This window comes from Anolis sagrei, chromosome 1, assembly GCF_037176765.1.
Source record: "Anolis sagrei isolate rAnoSag1 chromosome 1, rAnoSag1.mat, whole genome shotgun sequence".
Taxonomy (NCBI): Eukaryota; Metazoa; Chordata; class Lepidosauria; order Squamata; family Dactyloidae; genus Anolis; species Anolis sagrei.
In genome coordinates, this window is record NC_090021.1 from 17,256,262 (window position 1) to 17,274,576 (window position 18,315).

Here is an 18,315-nt window from a genome sequence, read left to right on the forward strand (position 1 = left end):
AGTCGGGCTTTATTTCCTGGAGGATGGACTGGTTGGATCTTCTCGCAGTCCAAGGCACTCTCAGCACTTTCCTCCAACACCACAGCTCAAAAGCATCGATCTTCCTTTGCTCAGCCTTCCCTAAGGTCCAGCTCTCACATCCGTAGGTTACTACAGGGAATACCATGGCTTTGACTAGGCGGATCTTTGTTGCCAGTCTGATGTCTCTACTCTGTACTATTTTATCGAGACTGGACATTGCTCTCCTCCCAAGAAGTAAGCGTCTTCTGATTTCCTGGCCACAGTCTGCATCTGCAGTCATCTTTGCACCTAGAAATACAAAGTCTGTCACGGCCTCCACGGTTTCTCCCTCTATTTTTGGATACTCTGCTATATTTTCGGGTAGTTTCCCCTAACATCTGCAAAGGCGTTTAGAGTGGTTTGTAGGTTTTCTTCTGTATGAGCACAGAGTGTGTTATCATCAGCATATTGGCGTTCTTGTACAGGCAACAGTGATGGAATCGTTCTAGGAGTGTGACAATGTAGACAGTCCATATTTGCAGGCGTTTCACAGCATTGGGAGGACAATGGCTTTATGGGCCGACTTGGGCCCTCCCTCCAAATGTTTTGGAGCCTCAGGCCCCTTCCTTCCTTTCCCCCCTCAGCCTCTTAAGCTTCCCTCAGGCGGGAGAGGAGAGGCTGTAATCCAAAGGCACCTCAGGCAAGGCATGGCCGTGTGGGCGTGTCCTCCAGTTCCCCCCTCCACTTCCTCCTCCCCCCTCCCCTCCCCTCCCCTCCCTCACCGGAAGTGACCTGTGCCCCTCCCGCCCCCTCCAGCGCGAGGCCGGCGGTCGTTGGTTCGCTGCTTCCGTGGCTTCCTTCGTCACCAGGCGCCGCTGTGACAGGAGCCGAGCCGGCCAGAAGGCAGGCAGGCAGGCAGGCGCCTCCTCCTCCTCGTCGTCCTCCTCGTCGCCCTCCACCGCCGTCGCCCCGCAGCCATGGCCGGCCTCGGGAGCGGGCCCCGGCCTCCCGGAGCGGCCTGGCAGAAGGAGCTGGTCTACAACAAGCTGCTGCCCTACGGAGAGCGCCTGGAGGCCGAGGCCGGCCTGCTGTTGGCGCAAATCAAGCTCAGCCTCGGGCGGGCCGTACAGCTGCAGGAGCTCTGGCCAGGGGGACTCTTCTGGACCAGGAAGCTCTCCACGTGAGTGGCAGAAGGACACCCCCACCCCACACCCCACCCAAAGTGGCCCTGGGGTGAGCTAGGAGGGCAGGGGGAGGCGGGGTGGAGCCCTGAAGAGGGTTGAGTGTCCCTTTGGAACACTCCAGAACTCCCCCCCCCCTTCTCTCCATCCCAAAGGGTAGAGGATAGGCGTGTGAGAAGCCCCCTGCTCTCCTTCCCTCCATCCCAAAGGAAGTGTGTGAGTGGCCCTGGGGTGGCCTAGGAGGGCAGGTGGAGGCAGGATGGAGCCCTAAAGAGGGTTGAGTGTTCCTTTGACAGACTGCAGAACCTTCCCCCCTTCCCTCCATCCCAAAGGGTTGAGGATAGGCGTGTGAGTGGCCCTGGGGTGGGTTAGGAGGGCAGGGGGAGGTGGGATGAAGCCCTAAAGAGGGTTGAGTGACCCTTTGAGAGATTCCAGAACTCCCCCCCCCCCTTCTCTCCATTCCAAAGGGTTGAGGATAGGTGTGTGAGTGGCCCTGGGGTAGGCTAGAAGGGCAGGTGTAGACAGGCTGAAGTCCTAAAGAGGGTTGAGTGTCCCTTTGAGAGACTCCAGAAGCCCCCCACTCTCCTTCCCTCCATCCCAAAGGAGGTGTGTGAGTGGCCCTGGGGTGGGCTAGGAGGGCAAGGGGAGGCGGGATGGAGCCCTAAAGAGGGTTGAGTTTCCCTTTGAGAGACTCCAGAACTCCCCCCCCCTTCTCTCCATCCCAAAGGGTAGGGGATAGGCGTGTGAGAAGCCCCCCACTCTCCTTCCCTCCATCCCAAAGGAGGCGTGTGAGTGGCCCTGGGGTAGGCTAAAAGGGCAGGTGTAGACAGGATGAAGACCTAAAGAGGGTTGAGTGTCCCTTTGAGAGATTCCAGAAGCCCCCCACTCTCCAAAGGAGGCGTGTGATTGGCCCTGGGGTAGGCTAGAAGGGCAGGTGGAGGTGGGATGAAGCCTTAAAGAGGGTTGAGTGACCCTTTGAGAGATTCCAGAAGCCCCCCACCCCCTTCTCTCCATCCCAAAAGGTTGGGGATGGGTGTGTGAGTGGCCCTGTTTTAGGCTAGAAGGGCAGGTGGAGGCAGGATGAAGCCCTAAAGAGGGTTGAATGTCCTTTTTAAAGACTCCAGAAGCCCCCCACCTCCATCCAAAGGAGGCGTGAGAGTGGCCCTGGGGTAGGCTAGAAGGGCAGGTAGAGGCAGGATGAAGCCCTAAAGAGGGTTGAGTGTCCCTTTGAGAGACTCCAGAACTCCCCCCCTTCCCTCCATCCCAAAGGTCAAGGATAGGCATGTGAGTGGCCCTGGGGTGGGCTAGAAGGGCAGGTGGAGGCAGGATGAAGCCCTGAAGAGAGTTAGTGTCCCTTTGAAAGACTCCAGAAGCTCCCCACTCCCTTCCTTCCATCCCAAAGGGTCGAGGATAGGTGTGTGAGTGGTACTGGGGTGGGCTGGAAGGGCAGGTGGAGGCGGGATGAAGCCCTGAAGAGGTTTGAGTGTCCCTTTGAGAGACTCCAGATGCCCCCTACGCTCCTTCCCTCCATCCCAAAAAGTTGAGGATAGGTGTGTGAGTGGCCCTGGGGTGGGCTCGAAGGCCAGGTGGAGGCAGAACGAAGGCCTATATAGGGTCACGTGTTCATTTGAAAGACTCAAGAAGCCCACCCAGCCTTCCTCTATTCAAAAGGACTGGGGGTAGGTGTGTTAGTTGGCTGGAAGGGCATTGTCCATACTTGCTAAAGACGGTTCCTTTGAAAGACTCCCAAAATTGGAAGAAATCTTGAAAGTGGAAAGGTTTGTTTTGAGAAAGGTTCCAGAAGCCCACACTCTCCCTTCCTCCATCCATCCATCCATCCATCCATCCATCCAAAAGGGTTGAGGATAGGCATGTTACTGACCCTGAAGGGCAGGTGGAGGCAGGATGAAGCCCTAAAGAGGGTTACTTTGAAAGACTCCTGAAATTGGATAAAGTCTTAAAAGGGGGAAGGTTTGCTTGGGAAGGGCTCCAGAAGCCCCTCCCCTCTCCCTCGATCCAAAAGGGTCCAGGATAGGCATGTGAGTGGCCCATGGATGGGCTAGGAGGGCAGGTGGAGAGACTCCAGAAGCCCCTCCCTCCAAAAGAGTTGAGGATAGGTGTGATAGTGGTCTGGAAGGGCACTGGCCATGCCTGCTAAAGAGGAGGAAAGATTTTGTGGCAGGATAAAGAAGGCTGGGACAAGGTCAAGCCTTACAAGGGGAATTTTTATTTTTTAAAAGCTCCAGAACCCACCTTTCCAAAAAGTTGGAGGGTGATCTTGTGGGTGGCTGTGGGGTGAGGAGAAGTTAGGGCAGGATTTAGTCCTCAGAGGAGCATGGTCTCCTTTCAAAACCCCCCTCCAAAAGGGGGGCATTTTGTTAGTTGGGGGGGGGGGGTGAGCTGGAAAGGGTTTACGATGAGTGAAAAAAGTTTAGGCAGGATGACACCTGCTTTCCATTTAAGGACTTCAGGACACCATCCAAATGATTGATGGTAGTAAGATAACCCCCCCCCCCCCCTTGAGCTTAGTTAGGGGAGCCCCCAGTGGCACAATGAGATAAACCCTTGTGCCAGCAGGACTCAAGATCAACAGGTTGGAGGCTCGAATCCGGGAAGAGCTCGGATGTGCTCCCTCTGTCATCTCCAGCTCCCCATGCGGGGACATGAGAGAAGCCTCCCACAAGGATGGTAAAACATCAAACATCCGGGTGTCCCTTGAGCAACATCCTTGCAGTCAGCCAATTATCTCACAGGAGAAGTGACTTGCAGTTTTTTAAGTCACTCCTGACACACACAAAAAGCTTAGTTGGGGATATTTATCATTCTCAATGGAGGGTCATGTTTGATGTCCTGGTTTAGTTTTTGTTATCATTGTCCCCCTTCCCAGGCTTTTCTTCTAGAGAGTTTCCTAGTTTTCTTGTGTCTGGGGACAATTTCTTCCCACTTCTCCCTCCTGGTCCCACTCCTCATGTTTGGAACTATATTTGTTACTGATAAGATGGGTGATACACCCTTCATAATTCAGTGTCTTAGAGTGTACTGTAAGTGTATTGTTATTAAGGTGTCCCTAATTAGTAAAACATATTAAGTAAAAGCTGGTAAAAAACCTCGAGCATGTTTGCTAGGGAATAAACTTCTCTTATTATTTGTGCTCCCAGGGACATGTGTTTAGAATAGTAGGCAAAAAGTCCTATGGCAATCCATTGTTGAATTTAATGAGGTATTTACATTGAGGAAAGACATAGTGTGTGTGAGTCTGCATTTTTTAAAAGCAGTGTTTGGAAATAAGCAGTGTGGATCGCTCTACATTCCCTCCAGCAAAAGAAAAAATGCTGGACAATGAGAGTACCATAATAGGGTTTAGTGTTGTATGTATTGTTCCAACACGAGTGCAGAGAAACGCTATTCCACCGCTATTACAGTTGATAGGAACATTCTCTATGGGTGTGTTTGGATTTTAGCCTACCCCTCAAGGCCTAAGGCAGGTAAGAACACCTCAGAACCATTGGGCAGTAAGTAATACCATCAAAACCAAACATGAAGTCCAGTTACAGTAGCAGGCTTTGTAGGAGCCTCCAGTTAAATATCTTCAGATAGTGCTTTCTGAACATCTGAATAAAAAGAGAGATGTGTGTGTGTGTGTCCAGTCTGTAAAATGACCCCCCCCCCCCCCCGTCAGAAATATAGCAAAATACATCTGATCATCTCTTTCTTGGAAGTGCCGTTTAGTTGGGTCACCTTTTATTGCTCAAGACAATTTGTGGTGAGATTTTTTTTTGTCAAGTGAAAATGATACTTTCTGATAATGTGCATCTAAAGAGAGATCTTAGTAAAGTAATTTATATTTGTTGTGTGTGTTCAGGTTTTTTCCAACTTAAAGTGAATCTAAGGCAAACCTCTCACAGAGAATTATTGGAAAGATTTGTTCAGAAGGGGTTTGCCATTGTCTTCCGCTGAAGCTGAGACTTGCCCAAGGTCACCCAGTGGATTCCCATGGCTGGAAATTTAAGTCTCCTAGTGTCCTAGTCTAACATCAAGTCACTGCGCCATGCTGGCAAAGATAGGAAAGAAGTTCTGGGTAAATCGGGCTGATTAAATGTAAGAGTCAAATATTTCAAAACTGAGTTACATTTCAAATTTGGGACCTAAAGCCAGCAAGTAATTTGCTTCTAGTCAAGACAGAATTTTTACCCCAACTCCAACTTCCGTGGACCAAATAATAGCTTGTGTTACCTCTCATATGTGTAGCAACTTAATGGTGTATGTCTACTATTGTTTGCTGCTGCCGGCTTCTTTACTTGAGCTTTTCCAGGAGTGAGGCTATTTATGTAAGTGACATATAATCAACTAGGGACTGGATTGGTCTTTCAGTAGTCCTAAGGTTTCAGCTTTAGTTTTGAAGCTCTTCTGACAAAGATCATGTGCCTCTGAGGACTTTTTCCTAGAAATGAGCTGTCACCTTCTTATCTTGTGCAACTTCCTGTGTAGCTTTGGGTCTTTTAGAAGTGTCACCTGGTCAAGGTGGTTGAGTCTCTCATGGGAGTTTGAGAAGAGGAAAATTTTGTTAGCTTTGGTGATGCGTGTCATTCCCTGAATTTTATAGTTATGCAGCTAGTAAATCATACATTGCTCATTATTTCTAAAAATAGTTGAGCGCTCTTTGTTGCCAAGACAAGTGTACAGGTTTTGTTCAATGACTTCAGAAGCTTCATGCATCTGTCCATGCCTTTTGAAGCACAATTATGAAATGGCTGTATTTCTGGCTCCAAAATGAGCACAACATTTTAGCTGCACATGCTAAAGCCTAATCACTAACTTGTGGTGTTTAGTCTCTTACTGCTCACTCACAAAAAAAGTTTGTGAGAGTGAGCAGCAAGAGACTAAACACCAAAGTTTGCGAGAGAGTCAGCAAATGTTTTACCAAAAGGGAGGGAAAGGGCTGCAGGGGCAAAGACACATGCTTCTAGTTCAAGGATCTTTTTGTTATTTTGGATCATTAATAAATGATTTGTCACTGTGCCTTCCATGCAGAGAAAAATAAAACAAACAACTATTCCACTTCAGTTTCTTTTCTTGCTGTTGTAGCAGCTTTGAGAGGACTAATTTATTTGGTGTGAGTTCTTTGGTTGCTTATCTGGTAAAAAGGATGAAATGGGCTTGCCAAAGGTGCCATAGCAAGTCACTTTTGGCAATAATATTTATTCAGTGCTAAAAAACAATTTTGAAAATCATTACAGTTCATAAAGTTGACCAGCAATAAAAGCCCTGCCCAAAGACTTACAATATATAGCACATTTGGACAATTCATACTACTGTATACCTATTTTTGTTAATAGCAGTTTAAAAGAAATTGACCAAGAAGAGGAATTGTATTGAAAAGTAACAGCACTAAAGGAAAAACCCTACGAGAAAATATTAACTGCGCATGCAGGGTGTGATGAGTTGCCTGCTTTGAATTCTGCATTGTAGTGCAGAATACTTTAATTCTTCAAAAATAAGGAGAAAGAGGATATTTTGACTGAAGGCTAAATTTTCATATTTTGTCAATACCATACAATCAAAAGTGTCAAAGTGGGTTTTTCACGGACTTTGAAATTGACAGGCTGATTATGATTACATCTTTTGAGATCTGCAAGCCTGTTTTTGAGCAGTTGTTTTCTTGCCTGCAATCTTTCTGCATATTTCAATTATTTTCTCATTACATTTCTGACCTGATCGTTTTAGAAAGTTCAGAGCAGCTCACAGAAGGCTCTCGGTGTTCTTTCACCCAGATAACTGCCAGTATCCACACCCACTTTGTTTTTGCATTGGTTGCTTCCAGTCCTAGTCACTGCCTAAGAGACATGAGAATGATCTTAATGTTCTTTTAACAGAATTGCAGATGCACCATTGAGAAATAAACAATAACATTTAACGGTTCGCCTACAAGGTGTTACTCATCAGCTACTTGCTGAAAAAGGATGAGCGTAGAGTATATCAGAAAGCTATGGGCATTTTTATCACTCCGCTTGTAATTAAAACCTTACATCATAATATTAACAAAAATAAAATCGATTAGAGCTATCTCTGTGCTGTTGTGCAAATATACAAATATGTACAATACATCATCAATACTACCCATCCCATTTTATTTGTTTAAAAGGATACTTTGATTTTCCTAGTTTCCAACAGACCTCCCAAACTCTGAGGATGCCTGTCATAGATGCAGGCGAAACGTCAGAAAAGAATGCTTCTGGAACATGTCCATACAGCTTCAAAAACTTATAACAACCCAGATACTTTGATTCATTTTATTTTAAAAAGAAATGTAGTGTAGTTGCGTATGCTCTTAATAATAACAACTTGTGATTTCTTCTTCAGCGTGAACATGTAGTTATTTAAACGTATGCATCACAACTATAAAAGAGTCCTTGCTGAGCACTCAGCTTCTTTCAAAACATTTCCACATAATGAAGTACTGCATCTTGTTTGCAGCTGTAGCTCTGTGTTATAAATCCATAGCAGTTCCCATCATTAGAACTCTCTCTCTCTCTCTCTCTCTCTCTCTGTGTGTGTGTGTATGTATGTATGTATGTATATAGTGGCAGGGAATGCATATTGCATTTAGTGTTTACAGCATGTCTCTGTGTTTAGTGCACAGAAAATTATTCTGATCCTTGCACAATCCTTGTCTTGTGTAAGTTTGGGCTACACAGTTATAGGAGTGGAGGGCAGGTTTCTGGTTACTGCAAATATGACATCTGAATAACAGGGTCTTGCTTTTCCTTGTAGAACCTAGGAACTAACTTGTCTTGGGGCAGGGGGAAGGAGGATTAGAGAAGAATCCAGGGACATCATTACAGTGGAGTTAAAGCTGTTGTCTCTCTGCTGACTTCAGTCACTGAGAATCAAGTCTGCTGCATAGATTTCTCACTATGCCTCTGTATCACAGTTGTTGGCAAGCATGGAGGCAGGAGAGTACTGTTACCCTCATACCCTGCTTACAGGCATTTTGTAGACAATTGATTGGCCACTGTGCAAACACAATGCTGGCCAAGATAGGTTCTCATGTGGCAGCTTTTGATTAAATATATTTATGCCCGTTTTCCTCATGTAGACACAAGTTGGTTTAGAAGAATGCATTTGGGAAAATTATAGTTTACTTTTATACTCTGAAAGGTTTCAGCAGTTTCTATCTGTTCACTTTACCTTATTTGGATTTTATTGTACTGAGGAGGAAAACTGGCATAAAAGCAGGACCTTCACCTGTTGTACAAAACTGTGGTATCTGTTTGCTCTCCGGCACTACAGTGAAGCCATTCCCTGGTACTGACCAGCAAAACCCATCAATAGCTTGGATCATGCCATGGCGCTGCAATTTCCCTAGTGTTATGATCATAGGCGTTTCTGTGGTGGCATGCTAGTGAGGACAGGGGGTGGGATTGTCATTTTCTTCCAATCTCCCTTTGCTGAAAAAGAATGATTTCGTTTTTTAAAATGTAACCTATGAAGCCATCCCCAGCTGTTAATGGGCAAAATCTGAAGTAACATTTAAAAATGGAAAAAAAATTAAAAAGGGCAAATGTCATAACAGGATGGCAGTGTTATGTCACCCACTCGGAAGTGCAAACATGAGACTTTGCTTTGCTGAGGCATCACAGTTACCCAATGGCTGCAGCAATGCAATGAAGAGGGTGACTTTACAGGCATTCCCCAAGTTATGAACAAGATAGGTTCTGTAGGTGTGTTCTTTAGTTGAATTTGTATGTAATTTGTAGGTACATTTTTAAAGTGTAACTCTGGTTTTTTAAAGTTTTGGATAGCATCAGGAAAATTTAACTCTCCTGCGATGTTTCTTTTGCTGTCTGTGCACCATTTTAGAAGATTTCCTCCCCCTTTCTGTCCCTTTGACAATTGGATTTTGACTTTACTGGCTCCTTCATCTGCCTTAGTTTGTGTTCCACCAGTATGATTTTGCCAATTTAGTGTAATGTAATGTAATGTGACTTGTTGGGGGAAAGACCAAGATTTTAAGAAATGATTATTCTGACAGAACACACAATAAAACATCAGATATGTGGCAAATATCTTGCCTCAGTTTTAAAAGCTAGCCATGCTAGTCTTTTTCAGACAAGAGATAGATGTTGAAGACTGGACTGTCATGGTTTTGTCTAAGTTTTACACAGTGACAGGAAAAGAAAACTCCACTGGACATTGCTAGATTTTAGACATTATTGTGTTCACGTTGCCTGTTTGTTCAAACTGGTATGAACACAACATTTTAAAAGTTCTAAAAATGTAACATGTACATGGAGTATATTTGTGGACTATGTGAGATTCATCTGCGTGGTTCAAAATAGAAGATCTAGCCATCTTTTAACTTTGTCTTGGGGACTTGTGTATAATACTTTCTTACTTATTTCATCACAAATCACTTTGTTTACTAGCCTGTATCCTTAGACAGAATTGCACTGCTCAATATGAAATGATTCTTATTTCATCACAAATCACTTTGTTTATTAACCTAGATCCTTAGACAGAATTGCACAGCTCAATATGAAATGATCCACATGGTTGCCTTACAAAACATTTTGAACTTGAGTAGAGGTAGTATGATACTGTTTTTCTCTAACGGCTGCTTTCTCATTCTGTTTACTGTGAGACTTGTTTTGATTCTAGTAGAAGTTATGTGGCAATGCTGTCAAAACATGTGACTTTTAAAGGCAGGACTATTAACTGTTCGCAGTAAGTTCTGATCCCCCTTGAGTGCCATTCTGTCCTCTGTATGAAGGTTTCTGAACTTAATTTTTAAAAGTCCAGATAGATATGTCTAACAGCTGTTTAAAATGCATATCATATTTGTGCTTAATTTAATGCACCATACATATTTAAAGGTTACAGACAATTTCTTTCAGATTTATTGTATTTAGTTACTTGGTAAAATGTCAATACTTTAAACAATTTACAGTAATTGTAAATATACCTCTTCAGAAATAGGTTTTGGGCATATCCTGTCTTATACACAGAAAGAATTGGCAAGACTGGAGAATGAAAGAATATTTCCATATATAAATAAGGCAGTCGGTTTTAGCAATCTCTTCCTATTCTGTAAGTAGTTTTAAATGAGTTTTAGCACTATATTGTAAGTGGTTTTTAACAAGTTAAGAATTAGACATTCTAATTTAAAATAACCCGGAGGAAACCTTAACTAGGAAATAGGACTGGCAAGCACACTCCACTTAACATATATTTGAATTGTATTTGGAAACAACTCAAACCTGCTCTTCTAGTTCAATCTTTGCTGTGAGGTGAAGAACAAAGAATAATTCTGCCTTGCGGAAACAGCAATTTGACAACATAACTGAACACTGGCACTCCAGTTCCACACCCTAATGCAGAGAGGTGTAGCTTGTTCATGAAGGTCTTCCCAAAGGGAAGTAGTTGCTGGAAGGATGCATTTGGCCTGCCACGTCTGCATGCTAGCATTTTATCAACACTGTAGATACTGAGCAGCCATACAGTGATTCAACATTTAGTTTGGAGGATGGTTCCTTCAATATAAAACTAAATTGAGTTGGGACTTTTAGAGCTGGAAGTAATGAAGGTTGTGCTGATACTTTTAGAACTCATCCATCGAATCCTCCCACACATTTGGGGGCTAGAACTGAATGTATGAACAATCCTAATATAAACACTTGAAATAGTGCAGACTTCACCCTCTTTCTTATATTATGTTTTTAATTCCAAATGACCTTTCAGGAGTCATGGGCAAAGAAAACTCTTTGTTAGAACCCTTATAAAGTATATTCAGTGCTGGTGATACTGTGACCAATCTCTGTGCATCTTTCCACTCTCCCTGAATTAAAATTGCTGACATTTAAAATTATGGCAGAAGAATGCTGGCTGTTTAGGGAAAGAGCAGAGTCAGCTTCTGTTGTCTCACGAATCACTGTTGTAATTTGCAAACCTAGGAGATTTAGGCATTTGTGGCTTCATATGCTTGTTGAAAATAAAAGAATGGCTTTCCATTCTCCAGCATCTAAACTGTGTAGAGATTACTTTAGAAAGTGTGTTGTCAGAATAGAAATAAATATTGTATAAGATTTTCAAATTTTAATTATAATACAGTACTTGCACCATTATTTCTTAAGCACTTGTGCCCTTCTAGAATCATTCAAAACAAAGTATAAAGGGAATTCCAGGTTGCCAAGATGGCAGTTTAAGCTTTTCTCTGTGAAGAGGATGAGTGAGGGAGAATGCTATGGTTAAACTACATTTTTAGTATAATTGTGATTTAAAAAAAAATCCCTTGTGTTATCCTTTTTTACCCTTACTTCAGTTTTTCTCATCCCAAGTGACTAGGGTTTTAAGGATTAAGACTGTAGGGGTCACCTGTACTTCAAATGGTTGTAAAGAAGAAGAAATTCAGTTGTGTGACAATCAGATTCCCTCCTCTGAACAGCCTGAAGTAGTATTAAGTTTACATTTTCAAATCAATCTTTACAGTTCTTGTTCCATACTTTCAGTATCAGCTTGGAAGAGTGCTTGTCTGATTCAATCAGTATCACTGCAATATTGGGCTTCTTAACCTTCAGCTATGCCTTTGTATAGGAGGAAGGGGAGAAGGAACAGGAGGAACAACTCCATCCTGTCACTTTACAGGCTAGAGTTGACATACTTTTCTCTGTGAGGTTCTGTTGATATCTTTTTGGCGTAATGGAGTAGCCTTAATGTCTTGTGTGTAATCATGGAGTAGGGTTATTATAACTTTCCTGGCTTGGTGATGCTGTCATGATATTCTTTCTTTTTTAAAAACTCTTTGAAATGTATCCCAGAATTTTAACAACTTGTAAACTGATTTTCAATATATGAGTTTTCCCAACATGGGCTAGAACTGGGCAGCCCAAATGCAAAATCTGAATGGTGGATAAAGCCAGTGGAGCTCTTAGAAAATAGTTAATGTGCAAGACACAGTTTCTGAGAAAGATAGAGAAGACAGGTTATGGGAGGTGCCTGTGCTAAGTCTTTGTGGAATCTGGAGATAGAAGAACACTGTGTACACGAATGTGCATGTCTGTGAGAGAGGTTGGAGTTGCAAAAGAGAAGGGTGCATTGTTGTGTATGCCTGCTGACTGTTCAATAAACATTGAAAAAATCATAACTTAATTAACAAGCCAAGGTTTAGTATAAAGCAACAACTCTTTGAGATAAATTGATAATTTCTATAGTATTAATTTTCTTATGGACAATTACCTTTATTTTAATTGCATCTGTTTCTTTTTTCAAAGAATTAATCTTCTTTGTTTCATCACAAAAATAAATAAAATGTGGGCACCTATAGAAAGGGAGTAATCCAGGTTTTCATGAATTATATTGTACTTCCTTAGATTCATTCTCCATTATACATTTGAGAAAATTGATTATAATGCATGAAACCCAATGCTAAAATAACTCTGTAATTGTTATCTTATAATAAAGATTTCTCCATCTTTTGTAATATTTGGCAATTATTGGAGGTATTATAATAGTTTCAAATAGTTTATTTCTTTTTATAAAACAAAACAAAATCCCCCAAATTGTATGAGCTCATTGGCATTTTTGCTGTTCCTTTATTTATTTAGGGGTTCATTTCATTATGGCAGCCTATCCTAGAAACACTGTTCAAGAACAGGGTGTAGTTCTATGCTTTCCCCAAGACTTCATTTGGTGAATATTGGTGGATGTTTCTGCTCAATGAATAAGATGGGGGCAAATGATGTAACAGATGGTATAGAGCTGTGATCCATTTCACAAGATCTGCTGAAATTGAGCCTTGGGCTATGGTGCACTTCCTTTAAGATATTCCCTGTTGTGAATACTACTGTACATACTTGGCAAAGAGAAATATTTTAAAAGATAGAAGACAGAGTGTGGAGGCATTTCTCAGCAGCAGCAACAGATATTCGTTCGCAACATGGATCATGGGTTACAGCAGTCAAATTGGACAGACTTTCACTGGGGAAAAATATCAATCTAGTCTTGAGAGCGTGTGGATTCTTTCTCTGCTACTTAGCATGCAACTTGAAGATAATGAGATAATTTAACTGTATTGCATTTTATCTCAACAAAGGAACTCCTTTCGTGTAATTTTAATCTGAGAGCTGACTGTGAGTTCAGAGAAATATATTGAATTCAAATAAATGTGGCACAGCCTTGTTCCTTTATTTATTTATTTATTTATTTATTTATTTATTTATTTGTGGTAGGAATGGAGATAAGAGTTGCATTTCCAAAACTTCTATAGTTTTAAATGTTTGCATGCCTGAGAGGGTCTTTCCCTTTCATAGGGCAGTAATTCAAGAGCAGCCTTACTGCAGATGAGTAATTCGTGCAGTAGCAATATTTGATATTACTAGAAATTGCTCTGGCTTCATTTGTTACATTTACTTCCAAGCTCACTTTAGTTCTGGGTTGTTGTAGGTTTTTTTGGGCTATATGGCCGTGTTCTAGAGGCATTCTTTCCTGACGTTTCACCTGCATCTATGGAAAGCATCCTCAGAGGTTGTTTTTTTAAATCATCCTTTGGATATGTAAAATATCATGAGAACCTGTTACTAAAGGGAATTGTCTAATTATTTAAAATCTTTCTTTGTTTTTCTTGAAGGTATCTCCGACTTTATGGGAGAAAGTTTAGCAAAGAAGATCATGTCCTTTTTATCAAGCTCTTATATGAACTTGTAACTATTCCGAAGTTGGAAATCAGCATGATGCAAGGTTTTGCACGTCTTTTGATCAACCTGTTGAAGTAAGTTTACATTTTGTTAATATTGTGGAAATAATTTATTTCACGTGAGGGAATGAAATAAATGAGAAAAACTTACAAAGCAGAAATAGTTCATTTTCAGACTGGCTATATCCTTTATTAGTATTAAAAAATTCACTGAGTCTTTTCCTTTTTAGCAGTGTTGATGGTTGCCTCATTTCTGGCACCATTCAGTGTTTTCAGGGTGCTCAGAAGCAGTACTGAGCACCTTGAAATCAGTAGTAATCTAGCCTGCCTACTAATATAAACTTCCTTCCTGTTCCTGTCAGTGTATAACAGCATTGAATATGTGTTCTGTGATCCGCCTTGAGTCCCCTTTGGGATGAGAAGTGTGGACTATAAATACTGTAAATAAATAAATATTTTTTCCCATGTCAGCAGTAGTTAAGTATTCTATCTGCAGGATTATAAAACGTGCTTCATAATAACTCTGTAACCTTGTGACCAGAATTTGCTACCTTTCTATCAATCTGGTTTTGAATCTTGCTTAAGAGGGATTTATGATTGGATCTTCTCATTGTCATTGTGAGGTATCAATATCTGCCCATTGTAAAATGTAGCTTAAATTTTGGATAGAAAAAAGAGATCTGAGAGATAATTTCTTGGTATGTTAATTATTAACAGTACGTTCTATGAAGTGATCACAAAAAAGAGAAGCTCAGTTTTTTCTGACATTATAACAATAATAAATCTTAAACTTTTTTTTAATCTTAGGAAAAAAGAACTTCTTTCAAGGGAAGATTTAGAATTGCCATGGAGGCCACTTTATGAAATGCTAGAACGGATTTTGTACTCTAAGACAGAACATCTTGGATTAAATTGGTTTCCAAAGTAAGTAAGGAAGGATTTTTATGAGAAAATTGTGTTAACAATTTTGGACTATGAAATACTGGTAGTGTTATTGAATTAGGTAGTACAATCAGTTAGGGTCACCATACCTAATACTGGATAGTTTTAATTTGCCATTCCTAAAAGAAACTGTTTAATATCTTCTTTGTTTTTGGAATCTGAATTAAACATAAGACTATGTTGTTTTTCTTTTATAAGGAAGGTCTGCCATTTTCTGTTACACTTTTTGAATTTTTATTCTGATTGGTTTATTTAAACCCCATATTCTTCCCTAGAACTGAGCTTTAAAATAGGTTACAAAATTAACATGGAGAAACCTAAAAATATACAGAACTTTATAGTTGCAATACAGTAGAACACTTGTAGCCACAGAGGATTTATTCCATGACACACACGCACGGTGCGTACCTGAACCTTTGGATATGATGACTTTACTTGCCTTGGGCAGGTGTTATACCATAAAATTGTAGTGGAGCACATTTCTATGTTTGGGGGGGGGGGATATTTTTTGGATCATGTGTAAGTGAAACTATGAATATCAAATTGGTGGATAAGGGCATCATACTGCATGTTACTCCTTTTCAGGTTCACAAATAAATGACATTTTGTTAAATTAATAGTAAAGCTAAATTTATTTATTTATTTATTTTATCGTGTCAGGAGCAAGCCAAAACAGTTGTATTGCATTAAAAACAAACAAACAAAACACAAAGTTTGCAGACTTGGTATTCTATTAAATGTCCTTTGACCAGTAGCTGGCCACTTGGAGTGCCTCTGGTGTTGCTGCAAGAAAGTTAAATTAATAATAATAAAATTGGTATACACTAAATGGGGGGGGGGTGCAGTGAGTTAAACCGCTGAGCTGCGGAACTTGCTGACCAAAAGGTCAGTAGTTCAAATTCGGGGAGTAATGTGAGCTCCTGTTGTTAGCCCCAGCTTCTGTCAACCTAGCAGTTCGAAAACATGCAAACGTGAGTAGATCAATAGGCGCCACTTCAGCGGAAAGGTAACGGCACTCCATGCAGTCATGCTGGCCACATGATCTTGGAGGCGTCTACAGATAACACTGGCTCTTCGGCTTAGAAATGGAGATGAGCACCAACCCCCAGAGTCAGGCAGGACTACACTTAATGTCAAGGGGAAACCTTTACTTGGGAACTACTCTGAGTCCCCTCGGGGAGATGGAGCGGTATATAAAGAAAGTATTATTATTATTATTATTATTATTATTATTATTTACCTTTTACTTATACACCTTTGCAATATATAATTTGCTTCCAATCTGGGAGTGATAACACATGCAGATAGAAAACAACACAGTTTGTGTGCACTTAGCTTATTCTCATACAAACTAAAAGAAAATACAGAAAGCTTGTCAACCTCTGAGCAGACTGTTTCATCCATGCCTGCTTCAGGATGTCTATTGCAACTAAAGAAACTGGAAAAACTGCCTCAGAAAACTGTAGCCATCATATTTTCTCTGGCTGCTGCTGTATTGATGCTGCTTATAATAGTGGACTTAGCTGGCCAATAGGATCTCAGTCTAAATGCTGTATGGTGGTAGACGTTTTCAGATGACGTATGTGAGCTCCCAGCAATCATATCTGTGACCCTGTGCATTTATGGAAATAACTTCATAAACAGTTGCCATGCACAACCAGGATGTTTGTTTGAAACCAGAATGTAACCTAGGAGCATTGTTTTCATGTAGTTAACTTATGACCTTGCTATCTGCTGTTTTTTACGCAGATATACCTGTGGTTGAATATTGGCTTTGATACAACCAAACATTTGTTTGTTTATTGTTATGTGCCACCAAGTCAGCTTTGCATGGGAGACTTCCAAGATCTTATTTTATTATTGACCCACTTTAAGATTTGCTCCAAACATTTTCCTGATTTAGAGATATGCCCCCTGTCCTAATTTTAAGCTTCAGTATTCTAGACTCTGGAGAACTAATTGGGGTACACTCATAAACTTTGGTACACAGTGAAAATTCTAGATATTTATACAGTTTTGAACACTTTTCACGTGTGTCATTGTGTACATGTGTCCAAGGACTTTTTTTCCAATCAAGTTCCTAAGTTGATTGGGAATAGAAGAAGGTTGACCTGCAGTTGTGTAAATTGTGCCCAGCTATTGTATTTCATGACAATGTCCAGGATGGTTTTTCCTCCAATTTTTAAAAATTCAATATGTAGTTGAAGTGAAGAAATTGAAAAAGAGGCCTGAGAGACAGCAAATACCAAAGCTACATTTACACTGTATTTCAGATTTGGAGTGGTGCAGTGCGACCTTTTCTCTCATGGTGTTATGGCAACATTGTTTATTTGTTTTATTGTTGGTGCATTGAAGAGGATATATTAAAAAAGAAAATTGAATAATTTGATCTTTTCTATTTTTAGTTGTTTCGCTTACAATTCTGTAGTTACGTTTTCATTGTACTGTTTTAAAACATTTCTTCTTTATGTTCAGTTCATGTCGACCAGGCCTATCTTCACCTAAAACATTTGTGCTTAATGTTTTACATAGGTGGTAAGGACATTTTTTGTTGCTTTGATTTAGTTCTGGCCGATGTTACTCTATTGCATGATCTGTTCAGTTGTAACACTTGTCACATACATGTAACTTTTTTGCAACTGGAAGAAACAATGTTAACATTACACCACTGTTTATGGGAATGTCGCACTGTACTTAAACCTAATTATAAGGAAAGATATTGTGTGTGATGTGGCTGAAAACTATGGCTATGTGCTGATTTCTGTTAACTAATAGATGTGTGGTTTTTTTTAAAGTAATGCTTTAGTGATTAGGCATAATTTGCACAAATGCATGAATTTAACTATCCACAGAAGTTGATAAATTACCGTAGATAAAGTAAAAGTTATCAATTAAAAAAATTGATGTGAGATTTAGCAGTGCAGTTCTGTGTGTTGACGTATTTTTCACTATGTTCATCAGGTTTCAGTATTCTATTCCTAGAATATAAATATTCACAATTTCTAGAGAAAGCTCTTTAATATGAAATAGGAAGTGTCCAGCTTTAGCGCCCAAAAAGTATTTCAAAATTTTAAAAATTTTGAAAAGTGAGTTTTTAGATCAGTGGTTCTTAACCTGTGGCCTGCGGACCACTAGTGGGCCATAAGGAGGAAAATCTGATCTGCGAGCCTCCTTCCTCTTTATTTTATTTTATTTAATTTCCTCTCCTTTCACACTGCCTGCCACTCCTTCCCTGTTGCTGACCAGAAACTAGAGCTGATGTGGTCTATCCAATGCAATTTCCTGAAACAGCACCCCAAACCAAATCTAAAGTTGGCCAAAAACTGATTCGTAACCCTTTTGCTACTAAGAGTGGTCCCTGGTCAAGTAGTCCCTAGTCAAAGGGGTCCCTGGTCAAAGAAAGGTTGGGAACCACTGAAGTATTTTCTAGAACTCATCATGTGAACATTGAGAACTTTATAAATCTGTTTGACATGCATGCAACTAGTGATTTCCAAAGGTCAG

At 40.9% G+C, this 18,315-nt stretch overlaps 1 protein-coding gene across 2 annotated transcripts in view; it reads left to right on the plus strand.

Moving 5' to 3' along the window:
- Positions 1-813: 813 nt before the first annotated feature.
- PSME4 (proteasome activator subunit 4) overlaps positions 814-18,315 on the plus strand; it is a 104,439-nt gene continuing 86,937 nt past the window's right edge. Inside the window, exons 1-4 of one of the 2 annotated variants that reach the window (XM_060754559.2) lie at positions 814-1,180; positions 13,804-13,944; positions 14,677-14,793; positions 17,287-17,346. In XM_060754559.2, the coding sequence (XP_060610542.2) occupies positions 978-1,180; positions 13,804-13,944; positions 14,677-14,793; positions 17,287-17,346 (521 nt within the window). In that variant the 5' untranslated portion in view covers positions 814-977. The remainder of the gene's footprint in view (positions 1,181-13,803; positions 13,945-14,676; positions 14,794-17,286; positions 17,347-18,315) is intronic. The other variant, XM_060754560.2, reaches the window with a different exon arrangement.